The sequence below is a fragment of the Augochlora pura genome, chromosome 4 (assembly GCF_028453695.1).
Source record: "Augochlora pura isolate Apur16 chromosome 4, APUR_v2.2.1, whole genome shotgun sequence".
Lineage (NCBI taxonomy): Eukaryota > Metazoa > Arthropoda > Insecta > Hymenoptera > Halictidae > Augochlora > Augochlora pura.
The window spans coordinates 22,613,293-22,637,494 of record NC_135775.1 but is presented as its reverse complement, the minus strand read 5'-3'; the positions used below and the strand labels follow the sequence as shown (position 1 = coordinate 22,637,494).

General features: G+C 51.3%; 1 protein-coding gene across 2 annotated transcripts; it reads left to right on the top strand.

The window, feature by feature from the left end:
• Positions 1 to 38: 38 nt before the first annotated feature.
• On the top strand, positions 39 to 21,374 carry Zip48c (Zinc/iron regulated transporter-related protein 48C). Of its 2 annotated transcripts, none has more exons than XM_078178561.1 (6): positions 39 to 521; positions 2,163 to 2,544; positions 3,546 to 3,697; positions 3,773 to 3,858; positions 16,437 to 16,694; positions 19,573 to 21,374. In XM_078178561.1, exons 1-6 carry the CDS (start codon positions 414 to 416, stop codon positions 19,649 to 19,651), a joined length of 1,065 nt encoding a protein of 354 aa, XP_078034687.1. In that variant the 5' UTR covers positions 39 to 413; the 3' UTR covers positions 19,652 to 21,374. The 2 variants fall into 2 exon arrangements, with proteins under 2 accessions (XP_078034687.1, XP_078034689.1); XM_078178563.1 differs by having other exon boundaries at positions 40 to 521; positions 2,163 to 2,412.
• Positions 21,375 to 24,202: the final 2,828 nt, after the last annotated feature.

Genomic DNA, 24,202 nt, shown 5'->3' with positions numbered 1-24,202 from the left:
AAGAGCATCATCGGCACCCCGGGTGCAATTAACCTCATTCGAAGGGGGAGGGTCAGATGCGTTAGGTGATAAAGATAATTTACCATTTAAGTCCGCCGGTTTCCGCGTAAATATTCCACGTGACACGCGCGACAATCGTCGTGTAGTTGAAACAGAATTCTAGCGCGAAGACCGCGTGTGTTGGTAACGATAAAACGGCAGCGCCGTCGTGCTCGTTCGCCGTTAGGTTTGTGGTAGTGCGAGAGGTGTACGTAGTGTTGATGGTGGTGGTGGTGGTGGTTCCTATAAGTACAGGGGATTGAGTGCACGTCAAGTAGATTTTCTGTCCCACGAAACAGTTTGTCGCGAACTGTTCACGTTGCGAAGGATGCGTTGTAGATCTTAAAGTGTCCAAGGACTCGGAGACCGGTACGATGTTGAAAGGTTATTCGCGGATCACTCAGGCGTTGCTGGGAACCTTATTTACGTGGGCTCTCACCGCAGCGGGTGCCGCACTCGTAATCGTGATTCGGGGGAAACAGGTGAGCTTTTTTTCATTCATATATTCATACTTAACGATAGGTCGTTCGCGGACAATAGTCCACGGTGCATCTAATTTATTGATGCATAGCGATACAGTTGATTGTAACCTCCTTCTGGAAGTACTCTAACCTTACCCGGTGTATTATCTATCACAGCGCGCATCGCTACCCTTTTGAAAAATTGATTTATCACCGCTGTCAACTTTTTCGTCGATTCGCGGCGTACGTGCGAAGCACAACGTTCGAGATATTTATCGGAAAATGCTATCAGAGCAGGAATCTAATAAGATCTTAACAAGTATGACCTTAAAGAAAGTTAATCATTGACCATGACATTTATCCTTCTCATTGTTCTCGATGATTTCCATCTATCATGAAAGACTTTACGTTTGTCTCTTTAGAACGTTCTCGCATGTACAATCGTGCTAAAAGTTTACTGCAAAAGTTTCGATAGGAAACGTCGAGAAGTTAAGGAGGGTAAATAAATTCAACGTTAATACATGCATACATAGAACACGCACTTATCGTACAGCTGATTCAATAAGGTTTCCCTCGGAAATATCGTTTTGCGTAGACTATTTACACGACTATATTTATTTTATATTCCTACTGTCAGATATTAGATCCGCGTGCAGTATCTCCACAATGTAGCCCATAATGATCTCGCTAAACATTGAAATTCGTACAACATATCACGAACTCCGTTGTTATCAGCCGTCGAATATTTGCTATTCTGGTCTCAACGGCAGGACACCAGTACTCGTTAAAGCTTTATTTGATAAGATTACGTCAGATATTATATCTGCGAGCAGATACTTCTGTTTAGACATGTATAATAATCCCTAATTTATTGTACATGTACACCGCGTCAAACGAAGCGCGAAAAATTCGAATATGTATTTAGATTAGATTTTTCTACGAATCAGAAGTCTGCCGTACACGCTCCAACGTCCCACGAAATTTCAAACCGCTATTCATTATATAACCGAATTTATGCGCGATTGTGCATTTATCATGAATTAAAGTGATCAAATAACAGATTGAAATTTATTGATATGGAACGTCAGTCTATTTAACAGTAAACCCACTTGTACACTTCCTTATAAACAACTTCCTTCATTCAATACAGTTCAAACGTATGTATATTAAAATGAAAGTGACAAGCAGAAAAATAAATTCATTCTTATTATTCCTACGAAGTCGCTCTTGGTGCACAGTTCGTTTTTCATTTCAGACGATACTGTTTACGATAGCGATATTGAAGAAGTTTTGTTTAATTGAGCTTATCATGTTTGAAAACTGTATTGTCTGCATTTAAATGTTATCACATTGAAGGCTACGCTAATTTGACGCGACTTGCGTTACACGTTAGCATGAAATGTTATATACAACAACCGAATTAAAATGACTTAATTTTAGTAACGATCATAAAATTCGAGAGTCTGAAAGCATTTGAATTGATTCGAATCGTGTGTTTCCAGTAATTTCGCTTTTATCGGCCACCGGCGATTTCCATGGAATTCGACGCGTTAAAAATTATGAAAACGTGCGAAAAGTCTCGTACTTGAAGCACAACTTGAAACGTAAAAAATTGGATGTCGTACAAGTGTAGAAAAATAATGGAAATCTAATCTGTTTCAGCGCAAGCTGTTGGACATCAGCCTGGGATTTGCGGCGGGCGTGATGATAGCGGCGAGTTACTGGTCGTTATTGGCACCTGCTATCGAAATGGCGTCAAAGAGCAAAATTTACGGACTGGACGGCGAATATGCGTTCGTACCGGTCGGAGTTGGATTTCTCGTAGGGGCGGCATTCGTATACGGGACGGACTTGTTGATATCACACTTCGGCATTCAGTCCCCTAATATGCTTTTAGCTATGCAGTCAGTCGGTACGAAACAAAGACGCAAGATCCTTGCAAAACTAAAGAGTGACGAGGATTTAAACGATTATGATCCGTATAGCAACGTACAGATTTCCAATGGAAAAGTATATACTCGAATTGAGTCGACCACCATCGATGGTATCTCATTTTCTACTTGTAACATCCAATTCTCTCTGTAGGCTTGGAAAATGGGATCAGTTCACGACACACACACGCGTGTATCTTACTCTCTATATGTATAATGTCACGTCCCTCTTCGCTTTTTTTCGTAAATAGCAAACGTTTTTGCTATGTCCGGGAATAAGCAGCCCTGGAAAGAAAAAGAGCGATTACTATATCCTCGGTTTATATTTTTCTATTCAATCTGCTTATTCTTGGTGTATGCACTGTCTTTCGTTCCGTGTCTAATTTTGTTTTGTTCTTTGTACAATAATTATACAGCCTGTTCACCGGACATTTAACTCGCTCTCTTGCATCCGTGATTCCATGTTTTTCTGGAGAACGATTACACTCGAATGCAATCGTCTCGTTGCAGTGCCGCGCCGATGCGAATTGAGCGAACACAAATGGATATGTAGTAAATCGAGAAATCGTCCGATTAACAGGTGGAAGCGTTTATCTTATGTTAGCTGCTTCGCACGTTCAAGTTAGTAGCATATGCATGATACACAGTGTTCGCGCAAAAACTCCGTGGAACTTTCAAACACAGATATGGGAAAGCACAAATCACTGACTCTCGCAGAGCACACATGTGACACTCGTAATTAATTGGGTGGTGCAACAAATATTTGCCTACACGGTAGAGCCCGGTATCAACGTTTTATTAACGGTAGATTCCACTGGGAGGCGATTAATTTTTCGGTTTGTGTTTAAAAAAAAGTTCCACAATTCTGAGAAACTGATCTTATTAATCCTGCCTGCGGATCTAACGGACTAAAGACGTGAACGAGATTTACCGGGTTAGAAACATACATACCTAAGCTTTATTGTGCCTTCTATCGAAAGTGAGAACTAACGAGGCAGATAGTTCGCCTTGGGTTTTGGTAACGAATGGGTTCACCCATTCGTTCGATCGATATTTCCACAACGCAGTGAATTATCTTGGATGCTAACGTTCGCATTAAACATCCCCGTTTCAGGTTTCAACGAGCAAAATACGCGAAGGCGACAAATCGCGCTCATTAGCTCGCCGACCGAGCAGGAAGGGCCCGAAGTAATTTACGAGGACCTTACCCGGGAGCAGAAAAACAGTCAGTGGAGGAGGATACTGTTGTTGGTCGTTGCTATTACCGTAGGTATCATCCGATCGGATTACAAAGACATTGAACGAATTTTGCTTCGTATAACTCTTGTACCGTTTCTGTAGGTGCACAATATACCAGAAGGTCTCGCAGTTGGTGTCGGCTTTGCTGCAATAGGAAGCAGCGAATCAGCAACTTTTGAAAATGCGAGGTAAGATATGCTTGAATTACTTATGCTACGGTGTGAGTGTTGCGTAAGCTGAAACGCTCAGATAGTAGCAGATAAGAATTATTATGCGATCATCTTTTAAACGGAAATTTATACTAGGAGAGTTTATACGTTGAGATTACAACTGTTCAAACAGTTCTCCTGGCTATCGGTATCGTGATATCGTAATCCACCTTTTCCTATTTTTCTGGATCTTCACTCGGAAAAAACGTTAGCGAGGCATTTCTATTCGCGTATTGAACGCATTACGACTGTGCTCTATTAGTGTTTTGATCAAACTGTAGTGCGTACATACCGAAATTACTTCCGTAGAATCGTGCCTATTCAATTCATTGCGAGAGACTATCATAAAGCGGTTATAATGATCGCTTGGATAATCACGAGGGTCGCTGCTCGACGTTCGTACATAAAGTAGGTCACGAAAATATTCGGACACTTTCTATTACGGAAAGAATGTTAGAACATTGGACCAAACTACTCGAATCGTTTTTTTAATGTTAAAGAGACTAGTTTGCCAAACATTTGTCAAACAAGTTTTGGCAAAAATTACAATTGGTTAAAATGGTAAATAAATACAATTGTATTTTTTAACTCTTTTATTTCAGTGAATAACTGAACTTGAAACATTCCACCAGTTTTAATTTTCTGCTCAACATTTTTCGTTTATTGTTCAGTAAACTAGACTCTTTAATATATAAAAACAAAATCAACTCGTTTGGTGCTAAGTTTTCAAATTTAATCCGTATTTAAAAGTACTCGTATGCTTTTGTGATCGACTGTACCACCCGCGTTTGTTAATTTCTAAAATTAGCACCACCAAGGAGTGGAAAATTCGATACGGATTTAGAAACTTCGCAGTAGAACAATTCTTCGTTATCAGCGCATTTCACGCATAAACTTTTATGCGCCGATGAGTCAAGAATGCTTTGCTCGAGTCAATGTCTGCTTACTAGAATTATTGAGGACAGGAAGAAAATTATATTTGGCTCCTGTTTCTTGAAAACTAGTCGTTCTAGGCAATTCAATGGGCAACCAGAAAACAAGAAAAACAAAGGGGTAACATTTTAACTGGAGACCTAAAGAAATTCACCCTTCGGTCTTTTTATAATTAACTCCTAATCTCCTAAAACGTATCCCAAAAAATCAAAATTATTTTCTTCACATTTTCGCGAGTATCCAACGTTTCAGTGTACGAATTAAAATAAATAACATCCCTTGATCTTTCTAGAAATAATTGTATCGTATGCCATAGGTTTTCTCGGGAATTTATTATTTCCGCTCGCGAATTAAAATAAATAGCACCGTAAAAATAATATTTTTAATAAGTATGCATAACCCATCGTCGGTCGAAGGAACTCCGCACGGAAATCCTACGATTGAATCCCCGATTGATGGTAATCGTTGCAGGCATACCGACCGCGATTTCAGTTTGGAGATCATTCCGAACGAATTCCGTCCGCTAGGTGGCAGCAGCCGTCTGGCATCGGCACTTTGGTGCCCGCCGCGTGATAGGAGGTCCCCATGAATGAGTTCTATGGTGGTCGGTCGCGAGTGCCAGCCGCAGGCGAAGTTTATTGGCAGCGGTGGGTGCCCAAGGCGAGGGGGGAAGGGCACGTGTGGCCCTGGAATTCAACGAGCCCTAGGCGCCGCGCATTCCATTCCAGGTTCCCGCTTTCCCCGCCACGTCTTGTCCTCCTGGACTTCTCCCAAACTCGCTCTCCTTACAGCCTTACCGCCTTACGCTTTTGACTCCGAAACACGAACGCGATGTCTGTCGATGACGTACATAGCCGTACAATCGATTGTCCGACGGTATTTTTGTTTCTGCGAGAGTCGATCGCTTCGACGACCGAACCCTTATCTATGGAGGAAAATGTCAACGATAATCGGCCGCCCCCCTGCATCGTCTCGTGGCTCCTCTCGATCTTCTCCACTTTCTGCCTTATTTCTCGAAGATATCCAATCCGCTCTGTAACTTCGCAATTCATTTCAATTCGTTTCTCCATTAACAGAAATCGATTCGCCCATTTATCGTTCTCCGTACATCGTTGCGATCTTCAAAGAAACGCCTCGCTCGTTATGATCACGCGATTTGTTCGTCGTTATGTTCCGACGATTTATTTAACCCTTAACTGCGGACACGGAGTCTGACAGGCTCTTCTGTAAATATTATTGCTTATTGGTTCTGCCATAAGAGGATCTCTCCTCGTCACCGCCAACGCGTGCAATACGTGTTACATTTCATTTCCGTGTAAAAACTGACGCCACGTGCATTTTATAAATAATATATTTTCACGAGAGTCGGATAGTCTCCGTGCTAGTATTGTTGCTACGAATTGTCCGCAGTTAACTAGTTTTCTTGGAAAGCAAAACTCGACGGCTGGTAATCGATTTTCGCAAGAGTTGTTCTTTAGCTTTTTCGTGGTGTTTGCGAACCGAATCCTTCCGTCCAACGGGAATAATAGATGGCAGCCGGTTGCCGATTAGACAAACGATTCGACCGCAGTAGATTTCCCTTCGGAAGGGGCCGCGTAAGGCCTGAATTCCAAGGCATTCAAACGACGGTGTCGGACGTCACGGGCAAGATGGTCGGTGTCGGCCGCCCATTAACAATCCGTGGAATGAATGGACCGTGTCGGCGTTTTCTTTTCTGCCGCGTGATAATTAAGAAATAGAGGTTGGATTTCTCCATCGGAACGGTTTCCGGTGTGCTCTCGTGCCGGGCGAATCCGCCGTGAAAACGGAACGGGCAAAAATCGCGGCGCAGCAACGGTAGCACGAAAACAACGTTTCTTATTCGGGATATTTTCGTTCATTCTTTCGCATCCCGATACGATAAAATGCGACGCGACTCGTCGTCTCGATGCGGCGCGATGCCCATTATCGCCCAAGTTTCCCGGTTATGAATGAATCGTCGGTTCGGTCCGAAAGATGACCCCGGCCGATACCGGAGTCCGTGCGTTGCGTATCGCCACGCAGTGGTTCGTGCTGTGCGTACATACGCCGTTATCGGTGCGCGTGCTCTTTCGGGCTGGCCGAAGGAACGAGCGAAAATATTTCATTGAAACGCCCCGTGAAATCCGTTTCTCGCGCTACGCAGCGGAATCGCCGGCGGAAATTCTTCCGACAATTAGCCCCGGGTACCGCGGCCAATCCCCTGTTAGCGGTCGTCGATTAATTGCGAAACCCTCGAGGGCCCTTCGGAGAGCGATTTCCCTGAATTTCAAGAATCAATAGCTTAACAGTTCCGCGGAGAATTCCATAGCGAACACACCTAATTGGGCGGCTCTGTTTCTCCTCTCGATACTCGTCGCCGTTTCCGAATAGCGAACCAGTAGGGAGATATTACCGTAAAGATCGATCTTTCCACCCGAGTAATGCGACCAGTTTCGAGGAACGAGAACCGCCGAGCCGCGCCGACGTGCGTCGTCCCGTCGTTCAGAAAATCTCTCAGCCTTCAGCATTTATCGACCCAGCATGCCCTTTTGTAGCCCAACTCGTTCGTAACGAGCGGCATTCCATTCTCACGATGATTGCGATTAAGATCGCGTTCGCCTTCGTGCACATTTTCAGCAACTAACGAAACAACGGGGTCCCGCCTATCGAGCCACTGCGTTTCCTGTTTCGAAAACGCCGGAATAAAAACGACGATGCTCCCGTTCGAAACGTACGGGGATCGTTCCCCCCCGCGCGCGGTATCAACGAACCAAAGAATTGTTCGCTTTCCACCCGGTTTCACCGAGTCACGGTCTCGATTAGATTCCGCTTAGAAGTTTCGTATCGCGTCGGAAATACCGTTCCGAGTTCGAGCGATTCCTTAGAGGACGAGCCACCGTCGTCGTCGTCGTCGTCGTGTCGGCGAGCGAATTTAATTATTTAAATCTAGTTCGGCCGGGAATATTTTGTCGGAACTCGACGGAATAATTCAGCGTCCACCGCGAGCACCGCGATGAGAGGCGGGGAGAGGCCCGGTTTCTGTAAACGGCGCCGAGAACAGAAATCTCGTGAAGGAGATCGTTGCCACCGCGTGTCCCGGTCAAGGAAAACGTCGTCGAGGCTCCGTCATGGAAATGAATTTTTACGTAACGCGCCGTTTCTCGGCCGTCGGTTCCAGCGTTGGTTTTCAAGCGTCGGTGGCCGGTGGCTCCGATCGCCGTGCCCCGGCGCGTACGAGCTGCCCTTTCCACGGAAAGGTAATTCATTCTCGAGACAGCGGTAGAACAATCCACGAGTTCCGGTCGGGCCGGCGAAAGAATCATGAATGAAACGTTTCGCAGGCTGCAACAGAGCGCGTTCGCCGCGTTTCGCTCTTCGTAGCGGGGACTGACAAAGAAGGGACAAGAAATAGAGTAAAGAAAAAGAGAAAAAGACGCGGTCTCGTAGGTAGGCACGATGGAAAGGTGGGCAGCCGATAGGAACGACGATATTTGCACTCGTAAAACGCTCAAGGAGATCTGGTACTGAGTCACCCTTCGAGCTATGCGGATTTTTCGCGGAATCTGGGTCCGTCGTTTCCCCTTTTTTTCTCTCTTTCCCGGCGTTTCCTCTGCTTTCTTTAGCCCGATCCGAGATTCCCCCCCGTTCCTCGTTTCTCGTTCCTCATTCGCGAAAACGCCCGTTTAGGGTTTACGCACCGCCATTGTCATCTTTCGCTGTCGTTTCGCGCGCTGCGGTCGCAGTCGCTCGCGGATCGATCGTCGCGCTTCGGAGAAACTTGGCTGCGTGTGTTCGATCGCCGCGTATGAATCGATGTCGAAATCGGTGAACGACGAACGGTAGACGTCGCCGCGACGACCGGATCGCCGACTATAGTCGGAATTCCTGCGGGCGATTCGTGAAGCCACCGAAACGGTGCGCGAGAGTCTCGCTCGGTTTCACGGAATCGAGATACGTATTCGGTGGAGGTTCGGCGGCGCGCGTGCGATCGAACGGGGTGCGTGGTGGATCCATCCGATTTGGTTAGACCGATCGTTGTTCTCCCTTGTTCTTTTTTTATTCTAACGCGACGGTTAGGCAAACGAAGGAAACGGCTCGCTTTGGCAAGGCGAGCCGAGGCGAAGCAAGGAGAACGAAACTCGGAGGCGCGCAGCGAGAGAGGCCGAAAGAGAAGAAACGAGGGTGAGAGCGATAGCGTGCGTAAAAACAGAGGAACTACGGAGTGCCGGGTTGGCGTGGCACGTAGATGAGGTGGTGCTATGTTAAACATGGCGCCGGACAAAGCTGCCGACGAAACCACCTCATTTCAGTGCTATCCTCCTGCCTGTCTTATTATATACCGACCCAGCAGTGCTCACCGCACCGCGGCCCCTCTCTGTCCCCTTGTCCCGACTCTTTCCTCTTGTACCCTCCCCGCTCTCCCACCCCACCTTTCCCACCTTTTACCCTTTCTCTCGGGCTCTATCTCTGCGCCGTCCTTTTTCGACTTCAGGTTCGGACTCTGGCTGCCTTCGGACTCTTCCTTCTCTTTTCGTTTACCTTCGAAACGTTCTAGCGCCGTCTACCGACTATAAGCGTCTCGGGGAAGAGCCACGCGATAGTTTCCTAACTCGCTTAACCACCGCTGAATACCGGTGCACCCGTCGCCATCCGTTGCACCCGCAGCGCCGCGCAACCAACTCCGTCGCCGATAAATATTTTTTCAGGATAATCGAAGCTCCGCTGTGCCTCCGCGACCCATCTCTCTCGCCTAACTCGAACGGCATAGCGCCGCCGATCCTAGCGTGGTCGATCGTCCACGGCTGGTTAACCACGCGTCGAGTAACGCTCGGACTACCACCTCGTTCTCTCTTCGAGGATCTCTCCAAGGATCTCTACCCCCTCTTTCTCTCTCTCTCTCTCTCTCTCTCTCTCTCTGTCTCTCTCTCTCTGTCTCTCTAAGCGTCGTGGATCCGTTCCATGGTGAACGAGAACGCCGCGGCTCCGTTCCCTTAATCGTCGCACTTTGTACCCGGTGCTTATCACACGCGGAAAGCCAGTTCTGGCGTGTGTTAATAACGACGGAAGTCGGTTACGATATAGTACTTCCCGCTTAGCCGCCGTGCATAGTATTATAAATGCACGTGCGCGGTGGTGGCCACGCTGGTCGCCGCTCGGAACGTCCTACTATACACCTCTGCGTGCCGAGCGGTTCGTTGTCAACGGATTTTGCACTTTGGACGATCCTCTAGCTCCTCGAATTCTCCTGTTCGGTAGCATGAAATTATATCGAGGAGAAAGAGAGACCCCGAGCGTACATGGTAGATGGTCGTAGGCGTGGTCTGATCAAAGTGGGCGGGATCTACTGGCCCCTGATTGTTCCGCGGAGCCGATACAACGTCCCGTCCGTATTTAGATCTGGAATTTGCGAATTTCCTTCGAATTTGCACGGTCCTGTAGCACCGAAAGTCAGCGACCAGCTCGGTCAGGATCCTGGTAGTCGGAGCAGCTTTATTTGCGCGGCTCTGTTCGCGGGTGCGCGCGTAATCATTCAGGCACAGCCGTTCACGAGAGAAAGATTCTGAGAACCGGACTCGCGAGACATTCTCTAGGCGAAGCGACACGCCGATACTTTTCTCGTCTCGTGTTTCGCGTTCCATCTGCTCGTTTTGCCCGGTCTGCGCCGCTTCCTGGTCTCCCTCGGAAGCGTCGCGGTTTAGTCCCCGCCCGATTTTCAGGGCGCCCCCCCCGTCCGCGAAATTTCCGGCAAACGGTGGTAAACGGTTCAGACGGGCCCCGGATAGGGCCCGTCGAAGACCGGGGCCCGTGCTTGTCTGTTATCATCGCGGAATTCTGCCGCTCGTGTTCTCTGTCTCCTCTAGTCCGCCGGGATTCGTTTCTCTTTCTCTGGCATCGGACGATGCACCGGCGCGCACGGTGCAGCGACTTCGCAATGCTTGGAATGCAGCGGCATTACGCATGCGCGCCGCGTACCTTACTCGGAACAGACGAACAGCCGGATCCGTTATGTCCCTCGACGACGACCTCAGGATCATCCGCGCAGACTATTCGACAAACTAGCGTCTCTTTGCAAATCAAGGTATCGGGACAGCCGGCGGTGAGCCGGTGGCCGGGCCGGGGCCCGTTGGTAGCCGCCGCGGCTACCACCCGTTTCTTCCTTCTGCGTCCGCTTCGACTCTCTCGGCACGGCTCGGCTCGGCTCGTCGTCGTCGCCGCCACCGCCGCCGCGGTGGACACCTGCTTTCGGAATCTCGCTCCCGCGAACGTGTCCTCGATTCACCGAGCCTTCTTACCGCGGAATGCGTCGCAATTAATGACGAGATCAAGCTCAATATGCATCCGACGAGTATCGATCCGAGGCGAGGCGCGACGCGATGCGACAAGACGCACGTGCAACGGTCTCCGGCTGCGTCCTCCGCGGCTCCGATTCTGCATCGCGGCGCATACCGCCGTTGCGAAATCGTGTCGCCGTCGGTTTTGGACGCTCCCGATACTGTTGCTCGATCGCGTCGTCGTCTAATCGCGAACCGTATCGTCGGGAAACGTTGGAAGTTCTGTACGCTCGTCTGGAACGGAGGTGTAGCTCGGAGGAATTTTCGTCGAGCGTATTTACGAGATTTGACATTAGGAGACGCGCGCGCGAGCGCAATGATGCCGGAGATAATGGAGAGAAGAGTAGCGGGGTTGATCTTGGTCTTATGATTTTATGGTGTTAGGCCGTGGCTGGTGGCCTCGGGACTCGGAGCCGAGAAGAGCCGGAGAGCTCGCCTTGGCGTTGGTGGAATGCGGGACGGGCAAATCGCGGTCGGCCCGCTTGCGCCTCGTTCCCATGCATTCCTTACTCCCTCTCTCGTTTCTCCTCACTCTCTTATCTCTGCACCCCCTCCTTCGCTTCTCTCTCTCTCTCTCTTTCTCTTTCTTTCTCCTTCTCTCACTCTCTCTCTTCTCTCTCGGTCTCTCCCGCTTGCTCTCGCTCGCTCCTCGGCGTTTTCTCACACAGAGCCGCCTCGGTACGTGTACGCTTGTCTCTCGTCGCGCATCTCTCTTTTTAACGAACCGTGTGTATACGGAACGCGTGTTCGGAGCGTACACGTTCGTGTAAGGACACACACGTAACAGCCGGAGCCTCCGTCTCGTTCCTCCCCTCGGCGGCAGCCTGTGCCCTCTCTCTCCGTCTCCATCACTATCCTTCGTCTATCTCTATCTGTATCTTTCAGGTTCACCAATCGCGTGGCCGGTCCCACCGAGAGAGAGATTCTTCGTGTTTCCTTCAGGACCATTCCTCCTCGTCCTTTTGCTTCTCTTCCTCCTCCTTGATTTCCTCCTACTCTTCGGGGCCGATATACTTCCTTTAGAAGCCGACCCGACACACGGAGAGAAGAAGTCCTCGTTATGGTATCTCGGCCGATCGAATTTTGCTCTGCTAGCTGCCGCGGCTCCACCGCTGGTACCGGCAACGTCCGAATCGATAGAGTTCAGCCTAGCGGATGCGCGGATACCCGAACCCGGTGCAGACGTTCCTGGCCCGTCGCTCGCTTTTCAGCATTCCGGAAACAAAGGACGCCAGGCCGCTCGTCGGCGTTCCTTTCGTCCCGTATCGTTGTGATGTCTCCCTGGTTCCCAGGAAAAATCGCGGGATCGAAAAACTCTGTAGAGGCTCTTCTCGTCGTCGTCGTCGTCCTCGTCGTCGGCCGTGTGTCCTCTTCCACGGGGTATTCGTACGGCGGAGGATCCCGGGGAAAGTAATTTACGATCCTTCGGGTCGGTTGCACGGCCACGAGCGCGAGGATAGGTGTTGCCACGTAAGGACAACCGCGGCCTTATGGAATGCAAAATGGCGACCGCGGTGCGTTCAACGAAGCCACCCGGGGGACGCCATGTTGGTACACAGAGACCGGCCGAAGTGTGCTGTTATGTTCGATAGCCCGTTAAGTTGAACGATAGCGGCGGCCGGCGGCCCGCGAACTCCCCGGATTCCATTATTTTCGTCAACAAAGCGAATTTTTATGGGGGCCCCGTTGGTCTCCTCCGACGTTGGTCACCGGCGGGGGACCACCAGGCTAGCCGCTTCCCGCGTGATCGAATATGCGTGTATAACGGTGTGGCCGTGATACGAGTTTGACTACGGCAACCAAAACACACGCGTGCTACTTTTTTTATGGGTACCAACCAGTTTGGTAAGATCTCTTTCTTCCGCCGGGGCCCGGAGAAATCTTCGATTTTCGGCTCGAGACAGCGCGACGCCCTCGCGCGGAATTCCTAGACCAACGTCCTATCTGGTTTCGCCTTCGGGACCAGTCCGTCTCGATAAGTCCGGGGGCCCGGCGACGCACAGGGACAAAGAGTTTCGGGACTTTCTTTCTCAACGATTCGCGAATCACCGCGAGGACCCGTGCTTTCTAATTCCGGTGGAGCGGCATCGTAGAAAGAGGAAACGTAGATAACGGCTAATGGGTTTCTAAAACATTGCTTTGGCACACGCGCGTCAATCGAGATAATCATTCGTAAACTGCTAATTTTATTATCAACGCTCCTAGGAAACGGCCGCCGGCAGACGCTGGCAAGTCTGTTCCACATCGGTACTCGGGACGATTCGGTTTCGTAGAAAGGGGAAAGAGTATAGAGGGGAGTATATCGTTGTCCCTTGGAGACGGATCTCTGGAACACTCGCGGAGGATCCTGCGATACTTTCTCCCGGAATCTAAGCTCGAGTAGCGAATATTCTCGACCGTCTTCGCCTCCCTCGATTTCTCCCGTTTAAGCACCACCGTGTAGACCCTGCCTACCTCTTCTTCGCGTTTGGAATCCGGCAAAATTCCTAATGGGAGATCAACGATCGAAGCTACTCCAGATAACAGGGGTTGGAGACGGTTATGGCATCGATCTTGGTTCTTGAAACAGTTATGGAGAATTGAAAATGTCTCATCATTAGACTGCCGATTTTTATGCGAAATAAAAATTGTCTGCGTCATTTTCGAAGGATAGAAAGCAAGTAGCGAGTTCGTCTCTCCCTTAAAAATTTTAATAGATTAAAAACGTTGAAATTTAGGAATGCATGTATGCTTTACAGCGTTGCATTGAAGCTGCCTGTAACTATCATTTTTCGGATCTTTGTTTCGATTATGCACTAAACAAAGTAGCAGGTGCTAGTAGTCACAGTTTGTCAATAATACAATAATGTGATCACATTTTCAATCCACGTATAGAATTCATGCTTTTAATGCCTGAAGGAAGTAAAATTACATAAATTAGCACCCTGATCAACAATAATAAAGAAATCAAAATCGTTACACCTTGTAACAGTTGCGAGATCTTTTCTTCGTAACTGTTTCAGAACCGGTACAGAACAGTTCGAAACGGTAATATTTTCGGAACGTTTCCGATCCCGGCTGGTTGGGTAGCCGAAGCGTGCTTAGAAGTCCGAGACGAGTCCCACGTCCGCGAGGATCGAACGAAACGTCGAAGAGACATCGAGGAGAGTTCGGTTCGCGATCGGAAGCGAAGGCAGCTCCTGGTCGTCAGCCTAGCTGTCTGGTAGCACGGCAGACGACGGGAGTTAGCGACCCTGACCGTGGAAATCAGAAGAAGAACTCGGAAAGGAAAAGAAACCGGCCGGCAGGATCGTCGGCTGGGAAGGAGGTAGCAGCCGCCGTAGCTGCAGCGGCGGCAGCATCGGCAGCAACGGCAGCAGCATCAGAAAAGAAGAGAGGACCAGAAGCAAGGAGAATCAAGGGAGAAGGACGCGCTCGGTCGAAAGAAAGAAAAGTAAGAAGGTGAAGAGCCCAGGGTGTGGAGGAAGGGGACGAGATCATTCTCGGAACTCGGGTGACCTCCCCTGGCGCAACTGGCGAACAGCCGGACCCGACGGGTTAACTGTACAACCACTTATGTACCTCGATGCTATAGGAATGCGACGACGATGCCGTCCCATGAAATAACGCACTACACGCCGCGGCATGACATACCATGTGCTCTCGGGGGCCCTATACGAGAGAGAGCGCGACCTATACCGGTGATCCTGCATCGGAAGGAGGAGCTCCTCTCGGATCGCGTCATTCATTCACCTGCTCGGGGGCCACCTCGCCGTCTCCTCTCTGCCAACACCGGGCCCCGCTGATCTATTGTTCCTTGGAAATTCTAACCGTTCGCTCGATCGACGATCCTCCGCGTAACATCGCGGAACACCTCGCTTAATGTCTTCAACGTCGGGTGCCGAGCTTTTTCTGCTCGTCTCGCGCCCCTCTCCCCGTCTCTCTCTCTCTCTCACTCACTCTCTCTCTCCGCCGTCTCTCTTTCTCTCTTATTCTCTCCGGCTCGCTCGCTCTATCCACCGTGGTCGCGCGCATTTACCTTCGGAGTATATTCAACTTTTTCGCCAGGCCCGACGTGTTACTTTTTCCAGTGCCGCCTCCCGCCCCCTCGCTCCCCCGTGTCCGCTGAATTAAATTCCGTCTATGCGCGTCTCCGTGAATCCTTCTGGCTCGCGGACGAAAGCTAGGTCGTCCGAGACCTTAGTTACCGCATTCCTGCCGCCCGAGCCGAACGTTTTTCCGTCGTTCCCCAAGTTTACCAGGTATCCCGGATCGTGTACAAGCCATTCATTCGGACGGACGGACTGTCTCCGCGACGGATCCCGGTACCGTTTCTCCGTTGCTCGACAGAATCGCCGATCGATCGATCGATCGATCGATCCGCGATCGGAAATTCCGAGCGACTCCCGGCTAACCCGGCTGCCGTCCTTTCTATCGTCACCGTGAACGATTTTCGGTGGCAGGTCCGTTTATTACGCTAGGAACGTTTATCCTCGCAGCCAGGAAGGAGCCCGAGAGAGCAGAAAGTCCGGCCGCGATTTAAAAGTCTCGAAAGGGGCCGACCGGTGCAATATGTGTCTTGTCTGCACTCGAGTGTTACGTGTACGTACACGATCGTGTTGGTTCATTCACCTGCTGCGTGGCTCGCTCTCCTGCGTTCCCTCCCCTCTCGGCTTCTTTCGTTCAGTCTGTCTGGCTCCCTTCATTATGCTCCGGCGTATTAATCCTTGAACCATGGATCACGATCGCCGATCGGCGCACGAAGTCGCGGGGAAAACGGCCGGTCGGAGGACCCTCGTCGCATTTCCATTGGAAAAGACGAACCGCCGCCGCGTTCGACGCTGATTTTTCCGCGGACTGAACGAGAGAAAGAGAGAGAGAGAGAGATAGAGAGAGAGAGAGAGAGAGAGAGAGCCGCGCTCATGAATTAAAATGCCCCGGCAATAAATTGTTCGCGGCCGAGCTGGCTCCGCCATTAAGCTCCGCGGTGGATCGGCTCCGGAGATCGGTCGTCTAGGAAGCCCCACAGCTCCGGCCAGCTCTCTCGCGGCCAGATGGAAAAATCTAGAGAATGTCGAAGCCGTCAACCAGTTTCAAGAACTCACCGCGACCGCGACCGGGACCGGGACCGGGTGGAGAGCGTGCAACTTGGCTCGCGCGGACTCACCTTGGTTTTATTCTTATTCTTATCGGTCCCGGGCTGGTCTAGCCGGCCGCGGTCGTTTTCGAGCGAGATGCGAGCAAGGCGACGCGAGGCGACGCGCGTAACTGTAAATTAAGCTAAACAGCGGCCGGCTTCCGCTTTTGTTGCAGAAACCTCGCAATCGGCATCGGCATCCAGAATTTCCCGGAGGGTCTCGCGGTGTCGCTGCCGCTGCAGGCCGCCGGGATCAGTACCTTGAAGAGCTTCTGGTACGGCCAACTGTCCGGGATGGTCGAGCCTATCGCCGGCGTCCTTGGCGCAGGCGGAGTCTCGCTCGCTGAACCTGCGCTGCCTTATGCACTTGCCTTCGCGGCCGGTGCAATGATCTACGTGGTGATCAACGACATTGTCCCGGAAGCGCATTCGAGGTAAGTGGAATCCTGCGTTTGCATCGAAATTGCGATAATTCGCGACGCTTTTAACCGGTCCCGCTGCGCCACACCGCGTCCTTCTTTCTCTTTGTCCTGTTACGCTCGTTCTCTTTGTTCGCCCTCCCCCCCTTCTCTCCCGCCTGTCATCCTTCTCCGGTATGAATTTTCATCGGGACGCGCAACAACGTCGCCGCGGCTAAGGCCACGAGGAGGATGTCTATCGGTGGCAGCGTGTACGCGACGTATTCGGGAACGATTACGGTACAATGGCGCGTGACGGCACCGAGCGGCGCTGTAGTTAGCGCGGCGTCGGTAAAACGGACGTGGCGAATTTCTTTCCCAGGGCCCGACGGTCTAGCTGAACAAGCATTGTCATTATAATTGGCTTCTTTTGTATTTCGTGCGATCTAACCGCCCTGCCCGGATACCCGTGCGCAGCAGCAGACCCGTGTATACCGTATGCGTATTGCAACGGGCGCGACGCTCCTGAGATAGTAGACCGAGGCCCGCTCCCTCGGGAACCCTCCCGGGCCCCGGAAAACACAAAAGTGAAAATGGATCTCCCCCCTGCACCGGCGGACCGTTGCTCGACCTCCAAGACCGGCGCGCGCTCTCTGCTCTTCGGCTCCGGCTCGGCTCGCTCCTTCCTTCTTTTCCTTTCCTTTCCTTTCCTCTCCTTTCCTTTCCTTTCCTTTCCTTTCTGGCCGCCAGCCGTGCGCGATCTTTTCCAAAAGAGCGCGACAGAGACAGACCGATCGAGGGAAGAAACTACAATGCCCCGGCGTCGTTCGCTTTGCTTTCTGGTTTAGCGGGCCGGCGACCAAGTTTCTTCGGGGAAAGGCAAATGCCTCCGATCCACGCGCAGATCCACTCGCGCGGATAACTTCGAGAGGCTTGCTTGCCTGCCAAGCTGGGTGCAAGTTCCTGCAGACGCCTAGGGGTGCTAAACCCTCGTCGCTCTGAATGGACCTTAGCTTTCGTGAAACTCCGGATCTAGACAAGGAGATTCGAAACGTAGGCTCGTCCGCCAGGTGTTCTAGAATAATAGTAATAATGTTTGCCCGCACGTACAGGGTGTCCCGCATTTTTACGTACCTCGCCGGTGGGTTGTACGAGGAAATAAAAAACAGCATGTTATGTAGCAAAACGTTCGCCGACGATGTTCAGTTCTGCGATTAATTCTTGTTAGCGTTATCGTATCTTTCGCATTCATTTTTGCCACAATTTCTCAGCATAGCATTTCTGGTCGTTTGGTTATTTTACATTTTAGTCTTCTTTTTACTTGCACTGTCAAGATATGTACAGACAAATATGGGACATTCAGCGCCTATACGGAGAATTAATCTAAAATAATCCTTGTGTTAGAGAATAGCCCAGTAAAAGAGATGATTCGATTGATAATCTTCTACAAGTATAAGAGATCGCATACAGTATACCATTGTTGAAGGGTCATTTATCCAATCAAAGGCTCATTCGCTTGTTCTAAAAATTTTCCGCTCAGCGATCTCGAACAAATGTTTCGCTGGATCGAGCATTGCTTGTTCACAAAACTTGGCTGGATATCCCAACGACTTCGAACTGGGACGTCTAAAAATCGTAGCCACGAGGGTTCAGCCCTCGAGTCTTTTCGGCGTGATCTCCAAAGGCTGTTTCCACACCCTGCGAGATCGGCCGATATCGAAAAGAGAGAGAGAGAGAGTGAGAGAGAGAAACGCGAAGGGACAAGGACGAGAGAAAGTTTGCGAGATCCGGGAATCGGCTAGTTTTCGTAACGACCGAATGGAAGGAAGGGAGGGAGGGAGGGGAGCCGGTTGTAGCCGTGGAAGGGACTTCCCGGTGTTTCGGAATCGAATTTTTCCCGGTCGTCGGCGGCTAGTTTCGGAGGCCGCCGGATTCTTAGAACCGAGGTCGGTCATTTGCATGACTCTGTGCTCGGTGAAAAGGAATGCCTCTCCTCGGTCTCGAGCCTCGTGGTATTCCAGTTAAAAGCGATCGCCTACTTTCCACGGGGACGGGATCTCTCGCGGTGGGCCGGATAGGGGACGAGTTTGCTTTGGCTTCCGTTCGGTTCGCGAGATAAGTCGTATGCCCCGTCGATCGGATAATTCGCGGGTACACAGAGACGAAAATTGGTTTCGACGAAACCGTTTTTCCCGATCTCTCTCGTTCTCTCTGTCTCTCTGCGCGTCTCTCTCTCTCTCTCTCTCTCTCTCTCTGTCTCTCTCTTTTTCTCTGTCGGACGATCGCGCGACAAACCCGAGAAAAGGAGAAGATCGTGAGCGCGGGCGGTCTTTCGTGGTGCGCGCGACGAGACACGATAATGGCTAATAAAAATACAAATTTCTGAGCCATTCCGAAAGGAGGTATTTACCGCGCGGATATGATTGATGTGGTAGAACGCCCACCGAAACACAACAGCGCATTTCACCGGCCGTTAAAATTGATGGCCGTGTATAATTTACGAAATCAACAAGCCGTGACGTGCAATACCGGGTACCCGCGGCGCGTATGTGTTCGCGTGTACGATCCGTGTGTGCTTAATCCCTACTTGCCTCCGCGAAACCCCCTTTATTTCGCGCCGTACCCGATGCTCCTATCCTTTTGCCGAACATTGTTACCAAGAACGATCCTCGCCGGACAGGCGATCCGAACTTTTCCAGGCGCTCTCTTTCCTCCGGCTTGGTTTCCCATCGCTTCCTGCTTCGTCGATCGTACTAATCGACGATCGCCGGATCATCGACCCAGTCCAGAACACCGTCCACCGCCTCACCCCCGGATCCACCTTGTCCCGATGGATCGCGTCTCGATAGAAAGTCCCCCACCCCTCCCCTGCTCTCCGTTCGACCAAAATATTTATCTTGCTTTCTGATTGCAGTGGGAATGGCAAACTCGCCAGCTGGGCAGCGATCGTCGGTTTCTTGGTAATGATGTCCCTAGACGTGGGATTAGGCTAGAGACCGCGTCGATTCCTCGCAACGCGTCAATCATAGAAAAAATTCCTAATGAAACTGAAACGACGTTTTTGGTCGCGGTGCGTCGTCCCGTGTTTCCCGGGCGTGTTTTTCGATCTCTCGATTCCAGTGCGTCCGATCGCGATAGCCTTGTCTACAGAACAGAGCGAGAAACTAGTTCGCTGGAAGCGCGTTCCCGCGTCATCGAACTATCGAAATTGTGTCTTCCATGAATCTACACTTCGTTGATCCGGCGCAGAGAGTCAATTAGATCAACGAGACGACGACTTTCGGCAACGCTTTAGAAGTTTCTGCGTCGCATTCGCTGCAGCACGCGCCACGGAACGCAGCGGAGGGCTCCTCCGGTCGGACATTGGAATCGGTTTTATCTCTCTCTTTCTCAGGAAACAATCGCGCGCGCGCACCGCAATGGTTTTTCCGTGCGAAAATTCGCGGGAGGTCGATGCACGTCGGCCTCGTGCCGCAGACACTAACGCCGCATCGCGCGCATCGTCGATAGCCGTAGAGTATATTGCAATTCCCGCGGCAGCGTCGAGATAATCGCGAGGTAATTGCGCTCTCCAAGTTTTCCCCGTCGTCGATTCATCGGAATCGGTAATCGATCGTTCCCCGGAACACGCCGAACGGCAAAAGAAATAAACACGAAGAATCGCGGAACGACTCCGCGGCACGGCGCGTCGCCGCTGGCTCTGACGAGCGTCGAAGAGTCGTTGCGCTTCTTGCAAAAATTGATTCCCCGCGGATCGCGCGCGCGGCGTTTCAGCCGCTTAGAATAGCGGCGCTCGTTGAGCTCGTAGAGTTCAATTGTTTGCATTTTAACGCCCTGTCCGCCGTCACGATTTTCCCGGAGAAGATCGTCGAGCGCGATTCCCCGTACTATTCCGACGCGAACGTCATCGGAAACGGCGAGAGAGCAGTGTGTCGCCGCGGTGACATCCCGAGGTCGCGCGACGTCGCCCCGAGCGTGCCAGGTAAACGCACGCAGATTTATCAACGTTACGCGCACCTTTCGAATCGGCCTATGGCTCGAGATTGATACGGGAACGGTTGTCCCATAGGCGCGCGAACGTGTGCATTGAAGGAGGCATCCTTTTCAACCTGCACGCTCGCGTCCGCGCGAAACCGATCTCTTCTAGCTGCACTTGTCGCGTCGGGTTCGTTCACTTATGCTTTTCTTAATAATTGCACCCACCGAAACGGTTCGACCGTCGCCAGCAACGGAGTCGTCGTCGTCGTCGTCGTTATTGTAGCTGTACGATGCGCAACCCATATCGATCGCCCGTTTCGTTGCATTCTCGACGCTGGACACTTAACATGTAACATATACTGTATATAGACTGTATTTTCGTATCGTCGTAATTTTTATTCGAAAGAGGCGCGCGTGCAAGAACGATGGACACACCGGTATCGAGGATGCAGCAGCTTTTGGAAAGATCGCGGAGCCACGGGGATTCCGCTAAGAACGTTCCTATTGCCGCGAATGATCCATTGTCAGCCACTACCTCGACGATCACCGCCTTGAGCTCGTTGCTACTCGGGAATTAAGGATATTCTCCCTTTGGTTTATATTAAACCAGCGCATGTGGTATGCTGTACTTTTAACTAAGATCGTTTCACACATTGCCGAACCTTTCTCTGCTAGGAACAGTTTTATCATATTGTATGTACGAAGCGCAATAAAGCAGAAAAACCACGTTACACGAGACCGGAAGAATTCCTTGCTCCTCGCCCAGATCCGGTCCATAGCGATTCGCGTTTCGCGCAGATCGTCTAACATCGACTTTAACGGGGAGGTCTATTCTCTGGTCTAGGAGCCTCCTTTTCGTTGCCCCGTTAGGGCATTCGTTTCATTAAATCGGCGGATTGCATGGCTATATGCTTTCCCATACATATTTGGCAATGTTTCAAAAATGCAAGCAATTTTTTCACGTATCCTTATGCAACGTCCTTCCAAAGAAATGTGTCTGCACGGCTGCCATGATCCTGGTCGTCCTGTTCGTCTCATACGAATCGTCGATGCATCTTTTTAACTAGTATGGATATAGTTACGGTGCGAACTAGGGAGAGAGGAAAATCTTAATAAACAAAAGACTGTGAAAGACTTTATATATCCGCCCCTAACATATATCAAATATTGGTTCACATCATAACCGTATCCATACTGATTGAACAGATCCGTCGTTCGTGGCAGCAATATTTTTTGGACCACCGTGATATAATTGCACGCAGTTTTTACGATAATTACAATTTCCGCATGAAAAGCCTAAAATCCACTGATCTAGCGAGAAGAATTCCTTACAAAAGCAAAGAGCTTTTAGAGGCCAGATGACCCCCTGAGACTAAAGACAACCAAAATCGATGTTCCCGATCGAGCAGCGATCGAACCGAGTTTCGCAATCGAGTAAGATAATTGGGAAGCGGACGCGGCGGGCGTAGGGACCGCGAGGGTGAGGCCCCGGCCGATAGTTGGCCAAGTTTTCCATAAGGTAAGATTCGGTGCAACGAGTGTGCAGTATCGGCGCAACCGACGACGCAACCCCTCGTCTCGCGTCTCGCGGCGAAGTTGCATAACCCAAAGAGAGTCGAGGCATGAATGGAGCCGAGCGAGAAGGACGGGCTACACCTCTCGGTTTCCCGGTGCAACGAGTCGACCCGAGCCTGGTGGGGGGACGTCGGCCGTGAGAGGAACGGAGAGGGCGGTGAGAGAGCGAGCGAGAGACGCGTCTCGGTATCCGCGGCCGGGGAACGGAGACGGAGTGCAACGCCGGAATGAACGGACGACAAGGAGAAGAGAGAAAGAGAGACGCGGACGGAGGAAGGAGGAGAACGAATCATACACCGTACAGAAATGACGCAGTGCTCGACAGAATGCAACGAGCGAGCGTGCAGCGGGAGCGACGAGGAGAGGCGCCGTAGGGAACTGCAGCCGGGACGAGAGGCGCAGAGAAAGAGTGAGCGAGAAAAAGAGAGAGAGAGAGGGGGGGAGAGGCTGGCGAACATTCCTGTGGAACAGAGAGACCCGGAGAGTTTCCTTCCTCGCCGTCGGACCAACGGGGGACGGGAACTATCTGGTGTCGTGCGGATAGAGGAAGACGGTGCATCGAACCGTGGTGCAGAAAAATACAAATATCCCTCTCGAAAAGGAAGGTCGTAGTCGAACAGAGGGTGAACAGAGCAGACGGATTCCGATGCATTTCGATGCAGTCGCGATCGAGAGGGTTCCCGCCGGGATCGAAAGTGTTGTCCGACGGTGGTAAAAGGTGACGACCAGGTCCAGAGGGGGCGGAAAGTCCGGTCGACGAGGGGGGAGGGGGGGGGGGGAGAAAGAGAGACAGAGAGACGTGGAAACAGACGAAAAGTACGATGGTCGTGAGTGGTGCGGTAATCGGTCTGCTAAAGTTAAGGGGATGGTCACGTGGTGTGTCGGTCGTCGTTGTGCGCACGGTCGGTCGAGTGAAAGAGGAAGGGGGACGCGGGGGGAGCGGTACGGGCAGCGGGAGAAGGACGAGGGAACAGGGGGGAGACGCGTTGCATCGGAAAGCCGGAGGTGCACCCGTCAGCAGTCTTACGATGCACTTTGCCCTGCGCGTCTCCGATGCGGTGGCGCACGTGCGACGCGACTCGACACGACTCGACTCGACGCCGCGCGACGCCGAGTTTTCGTCGCGACGCGCGATCCAGACTACGGGAAACCACGGCACAATAGCTCGCCGCGAACTATAGTGTTGGTACACACGACGACGAGAGAAGTTCGCTTCCGGTACTGTGGCTTCTCGCGGCGCGCACACACCGATCCGGAATCGGAACCGTAACCGTTCATCGCTCCGGGAGCCGTATCGGCCTCGCTTTCTTCCCGTTTCGACGGCAGCTTCTTTCTATATTCCCATCGAGACTCCGTACGATCACGATCCTCCCGTCTCGTCCGCAATTCGACGATAAAAACCTCGCTTTTCGTGAACGGTCGCGCTCTGTCCGCGGTGCATCGTTTGCGTGCCGTTACGTAACAGTCGCAGCCGAGTGCTAGGATGAGTCCCGTTCGAAGCGAGTCCACCGTCCCCTTCCGGTCGCTGGTTTCCCACTGACGTTTCGCATTGTTTCCCTGCTCCGTTTTAATTTGCTCTCTCGGCCACGTGTCGGAATGGCGCTGCCACGTCCGGCCGTCGAGAAAGATCGTTAGAGACGACGACGTCGCGACGACGGGCACACGACCGTACACGCCGCGTGAAATTCGCGATCACCAAGGTCTATCCCCGTTTCGGAAGAAACGGTATCGCGGTTTCTTCCGTCGATATCCATCGGGCCGCAGCAACGCGGGGCCGACCTTTTGACTCCCGGCCTCCGTCCTCCCACCATTCCCCCTCCCTCCACGTGCCAACGAACTTTCGACGAAAAGTAATCGGCGACCTCCAACTAGTGTGCCGGAAGTCGTAGGAAGATGTCAATTTCCACGGCGTTATCTCGCTGCGAACCTTTGCCAAATAAACGGATAGAGCGTGGTGACAGGTGCACCGTTTCCCGTCGATCGCGGTATCG